Source organism: Callospermophilus lateralis, chromosome 7 (genome assembly GCF_048772815.1).
Source record: "Callospermophilus lateralis isolate mCalLat2 chromosome 7, mCalLat2.hap1, whole genome shotgun sequence".
NCBI lineage: Eukaryota > Metazoa > Chordata > Mammalia > Rodentia > Sciuridae > Callospermophilus > Callospermophilus lateralis.
The window spans coordinates 136,954,189-136,971,224 of record NC_135311.1 but is presented as its reverse complement, the minus strand read 5'-3'; the positions used below and the strand labels follow the sequence as shown (position 1 = coordinate 136,971,224).

Genomic DNA, 17,036 nt, shown 5'->3' with positions numbered 1-17,036 from the left:
AAAAAAATGGTCCCGGGCCATTCCAGACAGCACGGGCACTCCCTTGACCGATTGTGGGAGGGCCTGAGGAGTTTGAGGAATGGCTGTAGCCGGCACACGCCAGCATGGTGCAGGGCAGAGCTGCACTCAAAAGCACTAATGTGCACCGTCTATTAGCCCCGAGGCACAGTGTGCCAGGCACCACGCTTTGAAGATGCTGATCCTCAGAACCGCCTCATACTTCATCTACCCCTAGGGGCAGGTGTACCATGCTGTGGGCTCTCTAATGGAGAGCTACTGACCAGATGTGGAAAAACTCTCGGCTCTGGTTTAAAAGCTCTGTGCTGCGGCTCGCCTGAATAGTGGGATTCCCGGAACAGCACAGGCTGGCCCGAGTGGTCTGCAGACTAGCAGTGACCTCCCACCTGCTTCCCCCCCGCCCTGTGGTTCAGTGTTTCCCAGGTGGGCCCTGTGGGAGAGTTGTTCTGGGCACCACATGTCATTCCTGTTCTGTGGATTGGTTGGCACCCTCATCCTCCAGCCTAGGGTCAGCATCACCAGTCAGTCTCAGACCTGTCAACCCCCACTGGAAACACACGGGTCTTCGTGGGTTCTCACTTGCCTTTTACCCCTCCACGGGTAAATCCTCTCCACGTGTTAGAGCCACTGCAGATGGCGCCCTGCTATTTCCTGCTGTTCCAGTGCAGTGTGGTTTAGAGTGTTAGGAGAATTTAAAATAAAAAAAAAAAAGGAAAAGAAAAACTAGCCAAAGGCGATCCAGGCAGCCTGTGACAGGCTAGAGCAATAATCATCTGAAAGTTTGGGCCTGGCCTTGTTTTGATCTGTTTTCTTGTTTTATTTTCTTCTTTACATTCTATATCCCATTCATACTAATCACAGTCAGTCCTGATTTTTCTTTTTATTTCTGCATTTGTCATAAAATAAAGCAAATTATTCCCGTCTTCGGAAACGATCTAGACTAATTAGTCGTCTCACCCAATAATTAGTTTTTTGTTTCCCTGTCTGTTTTCATGCATTATTGTTAGTTTTTTCCCCTCTTTTTTTAACACCATTACAGATTAAAATGAGCCACATTTGCAGTTGATGGTATCTGTTTTCGGGGGAAGAATGGAGAATTGCAGTACAGAGCGACTTCAAAAGCAGCAATAAACTCAAGGATAAATTAAGGAAATTGAATGAGCCACATTTGGAAGCAGTGTTGAGGCTAATATTCTGTCGCTTAAGGTTAAATTGCAACTGAGAGAGGTTCTGGAGAATCCGAAATCGGGAAGGCAACTTGGTAGTAGGAGCAAGGCACTCTGGCCATGGGGCCTTTTCTCAAGACAGATTTTGTTGCAGCTGTGGACACTGACCCAAAGGTACTCACTCACCTGCTATTCTGTGCTCTTCTCCCCAGGGCTGACCGATGAAGAGATTGATCTGGCTTTCCAGCAGTCAGGCACTGCTGCGGATGAGCCCTCGTCCTTGGGCCCAGCCACACAGGTGGTTCCTGTCCAGCCCCCTCACCTCATTTCGCAGCCATACAGTAAGTTACCTGCTCCTGCTCCTTCTTTAACCATGACTGGGACTCAGGGCTGTGGCCAAAGAGCAGTGTTTTGTGTTTCTCAGATTCAGCAAACAAACCAAGAGAAGCTGGGTTTCTCCCTGGTTGAGTAGAAAGCTCTTGGGTATCTCCGAAAGAAAGTGACAAACCCCGGTGCTCTTTTAGATAGACTTTTAGGTTTGTGGCAAAGGTTGAAGAGGAAGTGAGGGGCCAGAATAAATAAACTGTGTTGTTTCCAGTGTTTTGATTACTGCAGTGAACTGCACACTGTTATCAGCTCTGCTTCCATCCTTCTTTGACAGTGCTTTTGACTATTGCTGTTTCCCAGGTCACACCGTGAAGGTCTCATTTGCCAGTGCATTCGTCTTTGCTCACTGAAGGAACTCACCTCCTACTTTTATTTATTTATTTTTTTAAGTTAACATTCATAGGTTTAGTCCAGTGTTCACTCCAGTCCCTCCCTTGTCCTGACTCTACCAAGTGTATTCATGTTGTGGCAGTCTGTTAGAGAATTTCAGATTTAATGTGAAGGTTCCTTTTGAACATTGCTTTTAATTATTACATGATGTCATAACCCAGGGGAGGTTTCTGTTGTTTTAAAATGAAAGCTACCATAGTAATAAATGTATTCTAGTAAAGATACAGCTCTTTAATCACTCACAAAAAAGTCTGAAAAGGTTAAAATTGACTCCACAGCTATGGAAAAATCACTCAATTTGTTGTTTTAATGTATCTTAGCATTAGCTCTATTATCTTCCAAAATGCCTTTTTAAATAATCGTCTTCATTGTAGTTGTCTATCTCAGAAGTTTTAGTTTTTCAGAAAATGATATAAAACAGTGTTAGATACCAGATTTTAAAAGGTGTATTTTTAAACAAAAGATTGATTTCGATGCTTGAACACACAGTTGGAAGCTCCTCCTTTCTCTCACTTCACCGTAGTTTTCACCTGGGTTCATGGCGGCAGGTTGAAACAGCCAGCAGGGTCTTCCCTCCTCCAGGTTGGCACTGTGTGAGAGTCCACTTTGGGTGTCCCAGATCTCCTTTAGATAGCCTCCTCCTCTGCTTTCTGCATAAGGCTGAGTGGGTGAGGCCTGTGCACATGCACTCAAGTGTCTCGCAGTCAGAGCCTTGCCAGACAGCCTGCAGGTGTCCTGACTGAGACGCAAGGGACAGAGCTTCCACACAAGCCCCACTTTGGGCTTCTGGGTCCTAAACCTGCCACTTGTCCATGGCACGCGTCTCTCTTTTCTGGCCAGCATTCTTTCAGTCCACTATGATTTGCTTCAGGTTCTAAACTTACTTTACGTGTTTCTTTTTAGCCAAGGGCTAAGTTTCCACACTTTTTCCTTAGTTGAGTCCCTCGGCCAAGCCGTTTAGTGGGATTTGTTGAGGATAGGCAGTGGCAGCTGGGGTACAGAATTTTCTGAGATGCACATCTGTTCTGTTCCAGCTGTTTCCTCCTAAGGCTTAATACCAAACAGGTCTCTCGACTATTTGAGAACTTCTTTCTCAGAGCAAACTGTTCTGGTTAGTCATGGAGTTGGCCTAAAGTGGCATGTGTTGCCTGCTTTCCAGAGACACAAAGAGTTAAACTGTTAGTCTTTTTGAAAGGAGCAAAAGAGTGGGGCAGATAGCGGGCAGTTCAGTCATTTAAATTGTTCTCATGTCCATATTGCTCTGAGAAAATGCATTACACGCTCAGGTATTTAGGTGAAAGTATTTTTGAGTCTCCTAGCCCTAAAAATAAAATACATCTTCTCAGAGACAGACTTCTTCTTGCTTTGACACTAGTATAAAAACAATGGTAATGGTAATTTTAAATACCTGAAGTTTTTAGTTGTCACCATTGAGCTTCATTCTTCTTATACCGTTAACATTGCTCCTTTCAGCTCTGGGGGTGACTCTGCCTCTTCACTTCTGTACTTTTGCCAAGAGGTGTCAAAACTGCTCAGGGGGAAAAAAAAAAGCTTGATTTTGATTAATATAGAGAAACAAGACTTTGCCTGACTGATAATAAAACTGATAAATGACATTTGAATTACTTGTAGCGGTAATTTATTACATAAAATATCTTTTATTTGACATGCGATTAGTTGCTGGAAGCATCACTCAATCTGACTAGTTTAAACATGCTCTAAAATGAACCCCAGTAAAAACCAGGGCTGTCGACGGCTGGCGTTATGAAATATACTAATCCTGGAGTGAGGAAAAATCTGACTTTAAATATTTAAATGATTAATTGGGTTTATATATTTTTTTTACCTTTCTAACCCCCTTAATTACAAGCAAACTCAGGGGAGTTTCTGAACTAGGTGTGCAATCTGCATGCTTATCACTGAGGCATTGTCTGCATCCTGGAGGGATTTATGGCCTCCGTTCATGTGTGTTCCTGCCGATTTTATGTCTAGATCCCTGGCAGCCCTTTCCTTCCCATTTTGTGGCTTTTTAAGGACATTCCATCTCTTGAGTCTCAGTCTATGAAGTAGGATTCCCTGGACCCAGCCCCAAATGCTCATGTGTCAGATTTGAGACCATCCCAGGGTTCAGTGCTCACAGATCTTTACCTCTGGACCTGTTGGCCTGCCTACTCAGTGGCAGATGTGCTGATGGGTGCCTCTTTTGATATCTCTGCTCTTTGGTGAATGTGCTTGACCTTGAGTTGTTAGTAAATGCCAGGTTTAGCAAAGAGAACATGGAGATGTACCAGGAAGGTACCAGTTCAACTCCTCAGTATTTATTTAGCACCTACTTGGTGATTAGTACTATATCAGGTGAGAGATTCAAAACATGATTTTTAAAAATCTTATTGGCTCTTTTTTTTTAAGTATTTGTTTCTTAGTTTTAGGTGGATACAATATCTTTATTTTATGTGGTGCTGAGGCTTGAAACCAGTGCCTCTCACATGCAAGGCGAGCACTCCACTACTTGAGCCACAACCCCAGCCCCCTTTTTTATAGGCTTTTCAGGGAAAGATAAACTCTTAAGAAAAAGATAATAATATAAAACAGGGACTTAATGCCAAAATTAATTACACAGACAAGAAATTCCACAAGATTACAAAAAAGAAAAATTAACGTGGGCTAGAGAGTCAGGGAGGCTTTGTGAAAGTGGCAGGAGGTTGACACCCAGATGTTCTCAGGGCTTAACCCATTAACTCCCAAGTTTTCAATTCTGTGAACATAATAAATATTAAAATAATATTTTGAAGTCCCCATATTGGTCCCCAGTTTAAGTTTTCATAGTTGTTTCCATCTGGAACAATTGGGAAAAAATGGGTTAAGAGAAAGTCAGGTAGAGCTCAGGAAAGTAGAACTGCGATCGAAGGAGGTTAGGGGTTGACATTTTCTGTTCCTCTCTTTGGATCCTTTTTGTTGGACTTTGAGTTGGGAGCCAGCGCGCGTGCACATGCGTGCAGCTGGCATGATCCTGAACACAGGGTCCTGTTAGCTGCCAGCTGGGTGATTTGTACCCAGCTGCTTTGTCTTCTTTCATCCCAGACAGACAAGGAGCAAGCAGCTTTGAGATATAAGCAGGACCCGTATAAATTTTGTAGGGCCATAATTTTTTCTCAGTCTTGAATATTTTCCCCCCACTGTCTTTGATAAGCAATTTTAGTCCCCTTCGAAGACTGACCTGTAGTTTCAGTTGCCTATTGTTAAAATAGGATGTAAATGTTTGAGACTGGTAAAAGGCTTGGAACTATTTGATTAGAAATCCTGAGATGAGAGGAAGTGCTTTCCCTATTTTCTTCTTTTTTTAGCCCCATTTAGTAACAAAATACTCAACTCTGATTATCTTATTTCTTTTCCTTTAATTTAATTTTTATTTTTGGTACTGGGGATTGAACCTAGGGGCGCTTAACCACTGAGTTGCATCCAGTGCTTTTATTTTATTTTGAGTCAGGGTCTCGCCAAGTTGCTATTGGTTACTGAGGCTGGTCTTGAACTCAAGATCCTCTTGCCTCAGCCTACCGAGTTACTGTGATTGCAGGCATGTGCCACTGTGCCTGGCTGATAATCTTATTTCGTGAGCAAGCATTTATTAATTAATGACTACTGTGTGCCAGGCACTATGCTGGACTCCAGGATGAACAGATCAACTAGGTATGTTAGCCAGCTTTCCAAGATAATCAGTTTATAAATAGAAAAGGTTTATTTTAACTAACAGCTTTGGGAGTTCTAATTGATGATTGTGTGGCCCTTTTGATTTTGGACCTCTGGGTGGGGTGCCAGATAGCAATGGCAGGGAGTACATGATGAGCCAAACTGCTCACATTATGACTAGGGAGCAAAGAAGAGAAAAGAAGGGGCGGAGTCCTACTATTCCTTCAGAGTACACCCACAGTGGCCTGAAGACCTCGAGTCAGGCCCCATCTCCTAAAGGTTCCATTACCTCCCTATGGATCTAACCTCTAGATCATGGGCCTTTGTGGTTCATGCCAAATCCAAACTACAGAGCTAGGGATGTAGCTCAGTGATAGAGACCTTGCCTCACACATGTGGGGTCCCCAGTACTGCAGAGGACTATCCAAACTGTAACACAAGGCTCTCTCTGCAGTTGTTCTGGTGGGAAAAGTGTTAAGCAAGAACTGAGGTGCCTGTGAGACAGGCCCAGGGGAGGAGGTGGTATAGAAGAGGGAAAGGGCAGCTTCAGAGAGCAGATGTCTAATGACTGACTCAGTGACGAGGCAGGGTGGACAGGAGCACATGGACATGAAGGTATGTGATGACTTTAAGAAGCCCTGGGTGGTTCTGAGCTGCTGGTCAGGGGGTACAGCAGGGGGCTGGGGGTAGCATGCCCCTACCTGACAGACAGCCAAAAGCGCAGTGATGTTTGACTTACAGCTGCATTGTCTGATTATTTTTGAAGCTGTCCATGTTGACCATATTAGACTGGCACTAAAATTATTTGTATTTATCTGGCAGACACCTGGGGGCATGCCAATCTGAGTCAGCGTTGCCTTCCTCCCCATCTTTGCCCAGAGCTCACTGCTGTTCTCTGAAGTCCCAGGTCAGTTGTTGACTCCTCCAGGGCATTTTTCCAATGCCCTGTTCTGACTAGTATAGTATAGAAGTGCCCCCTGGCCTGCTCAGCCCGCTGTGTCCCACCACACTCACTTCAATGTTTATTTCAGTGTCTTTCTTACTAAACTGACAATTCTGAGGCTTTTATTTTTCTTTTTTAATCTAGTGGCCTGAGGCTCCGACTTAGCAGGTGTTCTAGACATGCTTATTGAATGTATCAGTGGTGATAGAAATGTGTTTGAGAATTGAAAGGCTGCCCTGTAATAGCAGGAGCTTGGGCCAGCTGCCCGGGCAGCCCATTGGTGAGAACTTCTGTGTGCTTAGCTCACGTGGGCTCTTCTGGGCAGGCTGGGAAGAAGTAAGGACAGGCCTGCCTCACCTTTGGGAGGTCACTGTTTGACGGAGAGGGAATCCCAATGCTTGGGGAAGGGCAGAGGCCTTCTTTTATGGGGGGACTATAGAGAGAATTCCATGACAGAATTAGGAATAAAGCAGACCTCAGAATGGTAGTCTTAGGGAAGGCTTTCTGGAGGAGGCAGGACTCAAATGGGGCTTAAGAGTCAGGATTGCATCTAAGAAAATAGAAGAAAATTTTGTGTTACATAAAGGCAGACCTTCTGGGCTGCCGTGGAGGGAGGTGCTTCAGTCCTCAGAGATCTGGCTCTCCACTGCTCTGTACCCCAACCCCAATGCTAAGGCTGGACCAGGGCCTCACGTGCTAGGCAGGCATTCTACCACTGAGCTCCGTACTCCTCCAGCCCTGCTACGTCCCCAGCAGCTGCCTGGCAGTAATCTTGTGGTCTAGCCTCACTGCTCCAGCTCCAGCTATCCCCTGCTGAACACTCAACAAGAACAGGCAGAAAGAAGGAAAAGGGCAAGCCACCTTCTAGACTCTTCCTGGAGACTGCCCTCGTCACTTCCACTTTCTCCCCCTGGCTGACACAGTCTCCTGGCCATGCGTGTCTACAAGAGAGGCCGAGAAAGGCAGGTGTTCAATTTTCATGTCCCATAGGAAGTTTGAGTTCAGTTAAACACCAAGTCAGGGTAATGGTGACCTCTGGGCTGGAAGAATCACATGGCTAGCTGCAGTGGTGTTTAGAAAGTTTTAGCTGGTAAATTAGGCAGGTTGATGATTGCTAATTTTATTATCCTTTATAACTTACATGAACGCCATTTTTTTTTTTGGTATGAGTCAAGTATCACAGGTATATATATTTTTTTAAGTCGTAGTTGGACACATTACCTTTATTTTTATGTGGTGCTGAGGATTGACCCCAGCGCCTTGCACGTGCTAGGTGAGCGCCCTACCGCTGAACCACAGCCTCAGCCCCTCACAGGTATATTTTTAAAAGGTGCATTAGAGTACTCCGGTCTTGCCCTTTCCTTTGGTCTCAGCTGCTAGCTGAGCAGAAAGAGACCTTAGCACCCACACTGCAGGCCATTGTTCTCTATCACTGCTGACTTCTTTGAGCTCTTTATTTTTTAAAAAATTCTGAACAGACTTTTAATTTTTTAAAATCAGCTTTGTTGAGGTGTAATTTACATAAAACATGCCCATCTTAATTATATCATTTGAGTTTTGACAGGTGTACATACCCATGCAACCATCACAGCATTGGAGAGCATTTCCAGTGTGCCCAAAGTTTCCACGTGCCCCATTTCCCGTGAGTCCACTCCTCTGGGGCAGCCCTACTCTCACTACCTGTTAGATCTCTTGTCCCCAGAGTTTGAAGTAAGTGGAACCCCATGGCGTGCACTCTTGTGTCTGGTTTCTTTCACCAGTGTGATGGCGTTGAGGTTCATCCATTGCTGTGCACATGAGAAGGCCCTTCTTTTATGCTATGGAGGCTCCACTGTGCCAGTGCACCACCCTTTGTTTATCCACTCACCAGTTGATGGACCTTGGGTTAGTTTCAGTTTTGAGCTATTATGAATAAAACTTCTGTGAACATTCGTGTACAAGTCTTTATTTCTCTTGGATGAATGTCTCGGGGTAGAATTACTGGTTTATGTGTGTGTGGCTAGTGACAGAAGAAACGACTCAGCTGTTTTCCAGAGTGGTTGTACCAGTTTACCCTCCCACCTGCCCTTCGAGTTCTCGTTCCTCTCTACTCCCCATGGTTGGTTGCCTGTCTTTCTGATTGCAGCAGTTGAGTGGTGTGTGTTGTGGTGTCCCTGGTGGTTTGGTTTGCCTTCTGTGGTGACTGGTCAGTGGAACATCTTGGTGTTCTCTTGTCCACTTGTGTATCTTTTGTAAAGAGTCTGTTGTAGTCATTTCCCCCTTATTTTGTCTTATTGAACTAGAAAAGTCCTTTATGTTCTGTTTCAGTTCCTCAGCCAGAGGTGTATTATGAGTGACTCCAGTCGACCTGCAGCCTACCTTGTGGGCTTTGACTTTGAGGTGGTAGGGGCGGTGGTGGGTACCTTTTTGTTTTTTAACATTGCCTTTTAAAAAACAAAACAAAAAAAATGTATTTATTTTATTATTATTATTTCTTGGTACCAGAGATTGAATCTGGAGCACTTAACCACCAAGCCACATCTCCAGCCCTTTTTATTTTTGAGATAGGGCCTTGTTAAATTGTTAAGGCTGGCCTTGAACTCTGAGATCCTCCTGCCTCAGCCTTCCAAGCTGCTGAGATTATAGGTGTGTGCCACCATGCCCAGCAAGATTCTGTTTTTGATGCCATACCTTTACCCCTCCCTGCTGCCTTCCTTTTACATCATGGTTTTTGTGTCTTAAGAAACCTTTGCCTGTCCAAGGTTGGAAAGACTTTGTCTTGTGCTTTCTTCTACAGAGAAGTTTCACAGTGTTAGTTGGTTTTGTTTGCTTGTTTGTTTTTGTGGTGCTGGAGATATAACCCTGGGCCTAGACAGGTGCTCCTGCAGCATCAGTTCTTTAGGTCTGCTTCGTTCTGTTTCTTTTTCTGTATGGTGTGAGGTGACACTTTGTATGGCTGTCCTGCTCAGTCAGTCAGCATCTTATGTTCAAAAGATGACCCTACTGAGTTACTTGTGTCTCTCTGGGTGTGTATGGTGGTGTGGTGCTGGGGTTGATCCCAGGGCCTGCATGTTGCTAGGTAAGTGCTCTACCACTGAACTCCACCTCCAGCCTTTCTAAGTTTTATTTTGAGACAATGTCTCACTAAATTGCCCAGGCTGGCCTTAAACTTGGAATCCTCCTGCCTCAATCTCTAGAACAGCTGGGATTACAGGAGTATACTGTTACCATGCACGGCATTACGCACGGCTGTTACTTGTCTCTTATGAAACGTCAGTTGACCATAGATACGTGGGTCTGTTTCTAGACTTCTCTTTTTTAAAACTACCCGCCCCCAATAGAGGGATTGAACCCAGGGCCTCGTTTCATGCTAAATAAAACAACTAAGCTACATCCCCAGCCCTACTTTTTTTTAAATAAAGCTATTGAAGTATATTTTACATGTCTTGAAATGCATTTATTTCAAGTATACAATTCAGTGATTCTTAGTAACTTTAGTGAATGGCACACCATTACTGTAAATCAGTTTTAGAGCACTTTCACCCCCCAAGATCCTTCTGGCCCACTATTAATATTGTTCCTGCCTTGAGCCTCAGGTGACCTCTAATCTACTTCACATCACTAGTAAGTTACCTTCTCTGGGCATTTCAGGTAAATGGAGTCATTATAAGTTTTTGGCTTCTTTTTTTTTTAGTCGTTGATAAACCTTTATTTTATTTATTTATTTTTTATTTTATTTTTTTTTAATTTTTAATATTTATTTTTTAGTTATCTGCGGACACAACGTCTTTGTACATGGTGCTGAGAATCGAACCCGGGCCGCACACATGCCAGGCGAGCGCGCTACCACTTGAGCCACATCCCCAGCCCTATTTTATTTATTTATATGGGGTGTTGAGAATTGAACCCAGTGCCTCACACATGCCAGGCAAGTGCTCTACTGCTGAGCCCCAGCCCCAGCCCCAAGTTTTTGGCTTCTTAATGTAAGAATTTGGGGTTCGTCCTTGTCGTAGCAGGATCTGCACTTTATTCCTGTTACTGCTGAATGGCACTCCATGTGGGGACACACATCATTTTGCTTGTCTGTTCTCTAGATAGGTCAGCTCCTGTTTGTTCTGTTTTTATTCTGGAGCTGGGCATGGAGCCAGGCCTTGCCAAGCCATGCCAGGCTAGTGCTCTACCCTAAGCCACACCCAGCCCTGTCTCCTGTTTTGGCTAACACTGATAACTCTACTAAGAACATTGGTATGCAAGTCTCATGTGCGCAAATGTGTTCTTTCCTTCTGGGTAGATGTCTAGGAGTGGAATTGCTGAATGTAGTAGTTTTTATATTTCTGGATTTTTGATTTTTTTTTCCTGATAGTTTGTCTATGTATGGGGACAAAGGGGAGGTACTGGGGAAACAAAGGATATTTTGACTCTGAGCTACATCACCAGCCCTTCTTATTTTTCATTTTGAGACAGGTAGGTACTCACTAAGTTGCTGAGGCTGTCCTTGAACTTGAAAATCTCCTGCCTCAGCCTCCTGAGCAGCAGGTATCACAGATGTGTAGCAACATGCCTATCTCTAATCAGCTTTTTTGAAGTTCAACTTACATAAATAAGATTCATCAATTTCAAATGTATAATTTGATAAGTTGTACGGGTGAGTTGTACTTCATTTAATTGACATAATCAGCCCGAAATAACAATATAGAAAACTTCTACTACCCTGGAAAGTTTCTTTGTGCCCCTTATCTCAGGCCCTTCACTCCACCCCTGGTTCTGTTAACTCGGCCTGTGCCTCTGTCGCTGTGGTTCTGCCTTTTTACAAACTTCATGGAATCATCCAGCTGGAGTCTTTGTGTTTGGTTTCTTAGCATGATGTTTTTGAGCGTGATCCCCTGAATGAACTACTTATATGTGTATAGTTCATTCCTTTTTATTGCTGAGTTGTATCCAGGGGTCAGCAAACTTTTTCTTCAAACAGGCCAGACGTCATGAGCCGCATGTGTGTGTGTCAAGTATTCTCTTCTTCCCCCTCCTCTTTCTCTTCTCTCCCTCCTCTCCTTCCTCTTCCTCCTCCTCTCCTTACCGTCCTTTCTTAGCTCAGGGCCATGTAAAAGCAAGCCGAGGTGGGAGTCAACCAGCTGGCCAGGTGGTTTGTCTGTTGACCAGTTGGTGGTCATCTGGGTTGTTCCCAGCTGATGGCTGTCATGGGGAAGCTGCTGGGAACACTGGAGTACAAGTCTTTGAGCACATCTACTTTCCTTTCTCTTGGGTAAGTACCCAGGAGTGGACTGGCTTAGCCACGTTAGGTTTGTATTTATCTTTATAAGAAACTGTCAAACTGTTTTCCCAATGGCTGTCGCGGTTTGCATTCCTATCAGCAATGTGTGACGGCATCAGTTGCTCCATCCTTGCCAGAGTCTGGTGTCATTGGTTTTGAAGTTTAGGCATTCTAACGTGTATGTAATACAACCTTAGTGTACTTTTAATTTGCATTTCCCTAATGACTAATGATGTCAAGCATATTTCATTTTCTTACTGGTCATTTTTATATCCTTTGTGAAGTCTCTTACAATCTTTTGCCCATTAAAAAAAAAACAACTTGTTTTTTATTGTTGAATTATCAGAACTTTTTTTTTTTTTTAAAGAGAGAGGTGAGAGAGAGAGAGAGACAGAGAGAATTTTTAATATTTATTTTTTAGTTTTTGGCGGACACAACATCTTTGTTTGTATGTGGTGCTGAGGATCGAACCCGGGCTGCACGCATGCCAGGCGAGTGCACTACCGCTTGAGCCATATCCCCAGCCCAATTATCAGAACTTTTTATATATTATAGTTTATAAGTCCTTTATCAGGTATATGTTTGGCAGATATTTTCTATGACTTGTCTTTTAATTGTCTTGACAGTGTCTTTTGATTTTCAAAAGTTGTAAATCTAAGTGATGTTTATTTTATCATTTTTCCTTTTATGGTTCATGCTTTTTGTATTTTTAAGATATCTGCCTGCTCCAAGATTACGAAGATTTCCTTCTGTATTTTCTTATAGAATCTTTTTTAAAAAATGTTTATTTTTTTACTTGTAGTTATACACAATACCTTTATTTTATTTATTTATTTTTATGTGCTGCTGAGGATCGAATCCAGGGCCTCAAACAGTGCTAGGCGAGCACTCTACTGCTGAGCCATAATCCCAGCCCTCTTATAGAATCTTTATAGTTTTTGATTTTTGTTTACATGTGTGATCTATCTTGTGTTAATTTTTGTATTTAGTGTGAGGATCGAGGTTCATTTTTTTTCCCCTCTGAATAGCCAGTTGTTTCAGCATAATTATTGCAGAGATTATCCTTTCCCCATAGAATACCTTGACCTCTTTGTTAGAAATCAGCCAGATAGGGCTGGGGTTGTAGCTCAGTGGTAGAGCATTTGCCTAACAAGTGTGAAGCACTGGGTTTGATCCTCAGAACCACATAAAAATAAATAAGTAAAATAAAAGTATTGTGTCCATCTGCAACTAAAAAAAAAAAACCAGCCATATAAGCATAGGTGTATTTCTGGAGTCTTTCGAATTCCTTTTTTTTTCTTTTTGATACTGAGAAGTGAACTCAGTGGCACTTTACCATTGAGTCACATCCCCAGTCTACTTTGTTTTATTATTTTGAGACAAAGTCTCACTAAGTTGCTGAGGCTGGCCTCAGTCTTGGATTCTCCTATCTTAGCCTCCCCAGTTGTGGGGATCATAGGTGGGTCATGATGGGTCATGATGCTCAGTTCTGTGCTCTGCCTCAGGGCCATCCCTTAGGCCTTCTTTTGAGCCTTGTTCCTGGCGGTGCTGGGAGCTGAGCCTAGGGCTCCCATGCTTCTGGGCAGCGCTCACTCTCTTCACTGTTTTGAGTTGTGTGGAGGGTTTGCTTGTTTTTTGCACTGGAGATTGAACCCAGGAACTCTTTGCCACAGAGCTACATCCCCAGCCCCCAACCTTTTTCTTTTTCCTTTAGAATCGGGGAGGGTCTTGCTAAATTGCTGAGGCCTCAAATTTACAATCCTCCTGCCTCAATCTCCCAAATCACTGGGATTACAGAGTGTGCCAGGGTGCCACCGTGCCTAGCGGGGTTTTTGGATGAGGAGTCTTACTATGTTGCCCAGGCCAGCCTTGAACTCCTGGGCCAAGTGATCCTTCCGCCTCAGCCTCCTCCAGGAGTTTGTGTTTTGTTCTGTAGAGAGGGGAAAGAGATGCACACTGCTCGGTGTCCTTCCTGCCTGGAGATGACACTGCAGGCAGCATTGTAGCCCATGAGAAATGGAAAGTGGGCTCTCACAGGGTGCACATATGGAGCCAGGCCTTGGCTTGGGCTGCCAGCCTCCCCAGGGGTGTGACAGTTGGCTGCCTTTGCCAGCTCCCTCTTCCCTGGAGAGCACTGTTCAGCAGGATGACTTGGTGACTTGGTGACGCCCACAGAGCTTGTGCTGCAGATGAGACTTTCCTGGACCGTGGGCTTTGCGTGGCCCTGGCACTGCCAGCGCAGTGCTGCTGCGTTGGACGCATTGTTCCTGTCCCACGAATGTGTTCTTGCTGATTTTGTCTGGTCTCCCCTGCTAATGAGAATTTTTTGATTGATAAGAGATATAGTTAAAGAAATTGAGCCAGGTCTGTTTTGATACACCCAGTGAATAGTTACGGAGCAGAGGTGCAGCTCCCCTGCCCCTGACACAGCTACTGACCATCGTGGCCACCTAACCTGAGCCTCGGGGTGGGCAGACCTCCATGGAGACTGCCAGAGCTCAAGGTGCTTCGTGGAGTCCCTGGAAGTTGAAGGAAGGCCCCTTTCCCGCAGCACTTTGTCCCCTGATCTTGTTGTAGCCCATGGTGTGACTCTGTGCTATGTAGGATAGTGTTTGGTACCAGAGTCGACTGTCCGTTGTCCTTCATGAAAACACCAAGGAAGTGGTATTGGAGAGGAGCTGTGCCATTCTACCCATCAGCTGATCGAGCCCTCAGGGGAAGCACTGCAGACACAGGAGATGTCATTGTTCCTGGGTTCTTTATGGTTGGCAAAGCTCTGCCACCTTTAGTCAAGTGGTCTGTGCTTCATAAGCAGAAAAAAACATCAGGGAACCATCTGGCTGGAGAAGTGGCACTGGGCCCTCTGACCCCAGATTCTTACCCCTTTTCTGCATGGTCTGCCTGATTGGCCAACATCAGGCCTGAGACTCTGAAGCTTTTAAAAAGCTCATTTATGCCCGGCACGGTGGCACATACCTATAATCCCAGCAGCTTGGAAGGCTGAGGCAGGAAGATCATAAGTTTAAAGTAAACCTCAGCAACTAAGTGAGACCCTGTCTCAAAAAACAAAGGGGTGGGGTAGGGAATGGGGATGTAGCTCAGTGCAGAAGCACCCCTGGGTTCAATCCTCAGTAATACACGTACATACATGCGCATGCTGGACTCACTCAATCCACTTCTCTTCCTTCCCAACTGGAGCAGAAGAGTGACTGACCCTAGATTACGCCCTTGGACTTTTGGGAGCAGGGCGACAGAAGAGTCTGCTGTCCCAGGAGTCCTTGGTTTGGCTTCTGTGCAGGGTCTGCACTGGACTTGGGAAATACTGGCCCCAGAGTACGCACGGACAGGAATCCAGGTGCTGGACTGGGGTGTGAGCTGGTTTGCGGCCACCAGAGTAATTTGCAGTGGCCCTGGTCTGTTGCCCTTGGAAGCCACACAATGGGTAAGAGTCATTTCCATCCAGGTCTTTCCTCTTTCTTCATTTTGCCACAAGAAGGAATTGTATCACACATCTCCAAAACGAGGAAAATGGCATTTCAGCTTCTTGTCTTTATAGACTCTCTGAACTTTAGGAAAGATCATTCTGGTCCCTTTTCATTAATAATGAAAACCAGGGGGCAATAAAATGTTCTTAACGTGAGCCCAGCAGGAACGGAGCAGCAGTGAGGGGTGAAGGGTGAGCTGCAGGAACCACAGGTGTTTCTCCGGCCTGGGGAGGGCAGAGCTCTGACGAGGTAGGCAGGTGTGCGGAGGCCCCCGCCTCCTGGCTCCCCAAGATGTAGTGTCTGCTCAGCCTTGGCAGCTCAGAGGCCCCAGAAGAAGGCTACACTGCGTGAGGTGCAGTGGATGCAGAAGCATCTAGCAAACTTGGGCTTCTGGTCCAAATTTTTTTGTTTTGTTTTGTTTTGATGCTGGGGATTGAACTCAGGGCCTTGGGCTTACAAGAGAAGCACTCTACCAACTGAGCTATATCCCCAGCCCCTCTGATCAAGTTTTTAACCTGGTTCCAGCTAATTTCTTGTTAAGTTATTTAGAGGGTACCTGAGAGTCAGTGGTGCATGATTACTGAATGCAAGCCCCATGGGAAGGGGTTCTTTCTGAGGCTTTTGGCCACATGATGGACATCCTGGGTGTGGATTAAAGCCCTCCCAAGTGTGGCTTTCTCTAGGGATGGCAAGGCCACTCTGCCCTTTTTCCTCCTAAAAATGAACTGGTACCAGATGTTGAATTTTGCATCTGGCGCACAGCAAAGCTGGCTAGAAGAAAAAGCAGACGACAAAGTAAAGACCTGAGTGGGACTCAGAGGCCCAGGTCTCAGGGTCAGGGTGAAAGATAGTCTACCTCTGAGGTCTCAGAGCTTCCTGTTTAACAAGAAGTGGTTTATGTGGCATGGGGATGTCTGCAACAGGGCGAAGCCACACTCTCCACTTTCCAAGATGGATTCTCAGACTTGAATACCTTGCTGGTGTCACATAGCCTAGACAGGGATTAGAGATTGTCCTTAATGTGAACCGCAGCGTGCAAGAAAAGTAGATTGATAAATTTACATGAACACAAAAAATGCCAGCATGCCATGAAAGAACCCAAATAAATATGAACCAGAAGCTGTTTATGATTTGTGTCATAAAGGGCTAACATCCCTGCTGTATTACAGAAGTGCTGAGGGAGAGAAGTCAAGTAGAAAAGTGGAGAACACACAGTACACCAGAAAGGAAATGCTGTTGAAGAGACGCCCAGTCCTCACTCAAAATAAGATCAACGCAAGCTAGAACCAGAGTGAAGCACCGCTCTCCTTCTGCCACTGTCAGAAATACGTGTTTGACAACACACTATGTTGGGCTGCCTATGGGGAAACAGCACCGGGTGCGTGGCTGATGGGATGAGTCCGCTGAACACCATGGAGGCCATTTTGTAGGATTTCTCAAATGACAGAGGCCCATGCCTTTGACCCATGTCCTAGGAAGTCTTAGGCTTACAGACGTCTTGTCTTATATGGGAGCTGACACGTGTGCACGGTCACTGATGAGTTAGGTGCCCCCAGCAGGGAACAGGTTAAATAGAATATTATAGAGCTGTAGGAAAAAAAGAAAATTGGAAAATAGGTGGGAAAGAGGAAAACCAAGTCACATCTGTGTTGTCTTATATGTGTGTCAAACTCTCTGGAAGGATAAATAAGAAACCGTTCTCCATGACTGGT

General features: G+C 44.9%; 1 protein-coding gene across 1 annotated transcript in view; it reads left to right on the top strand.

Annotated features, from left to right (window-relative positions):
* The window catches only part of Pex14 (peroxisomal biogenesis factor 14), a 136,889-nt gene that overhangs the window by 105,332 nt on the left and 14,521 nt on the right, over window positions 1-17,036 (top strand). The window contains exon 4 of the mRNA XM_076861318.2: window positions 1,397-1,525. Coding sequence (XP_076717433.1) covers window positions 1,397-1,525 — 129 coding nt within the window. The remainder of the gene's footprint in view (window positions 1-1,396; window positions 1,526-17,036) is intronic.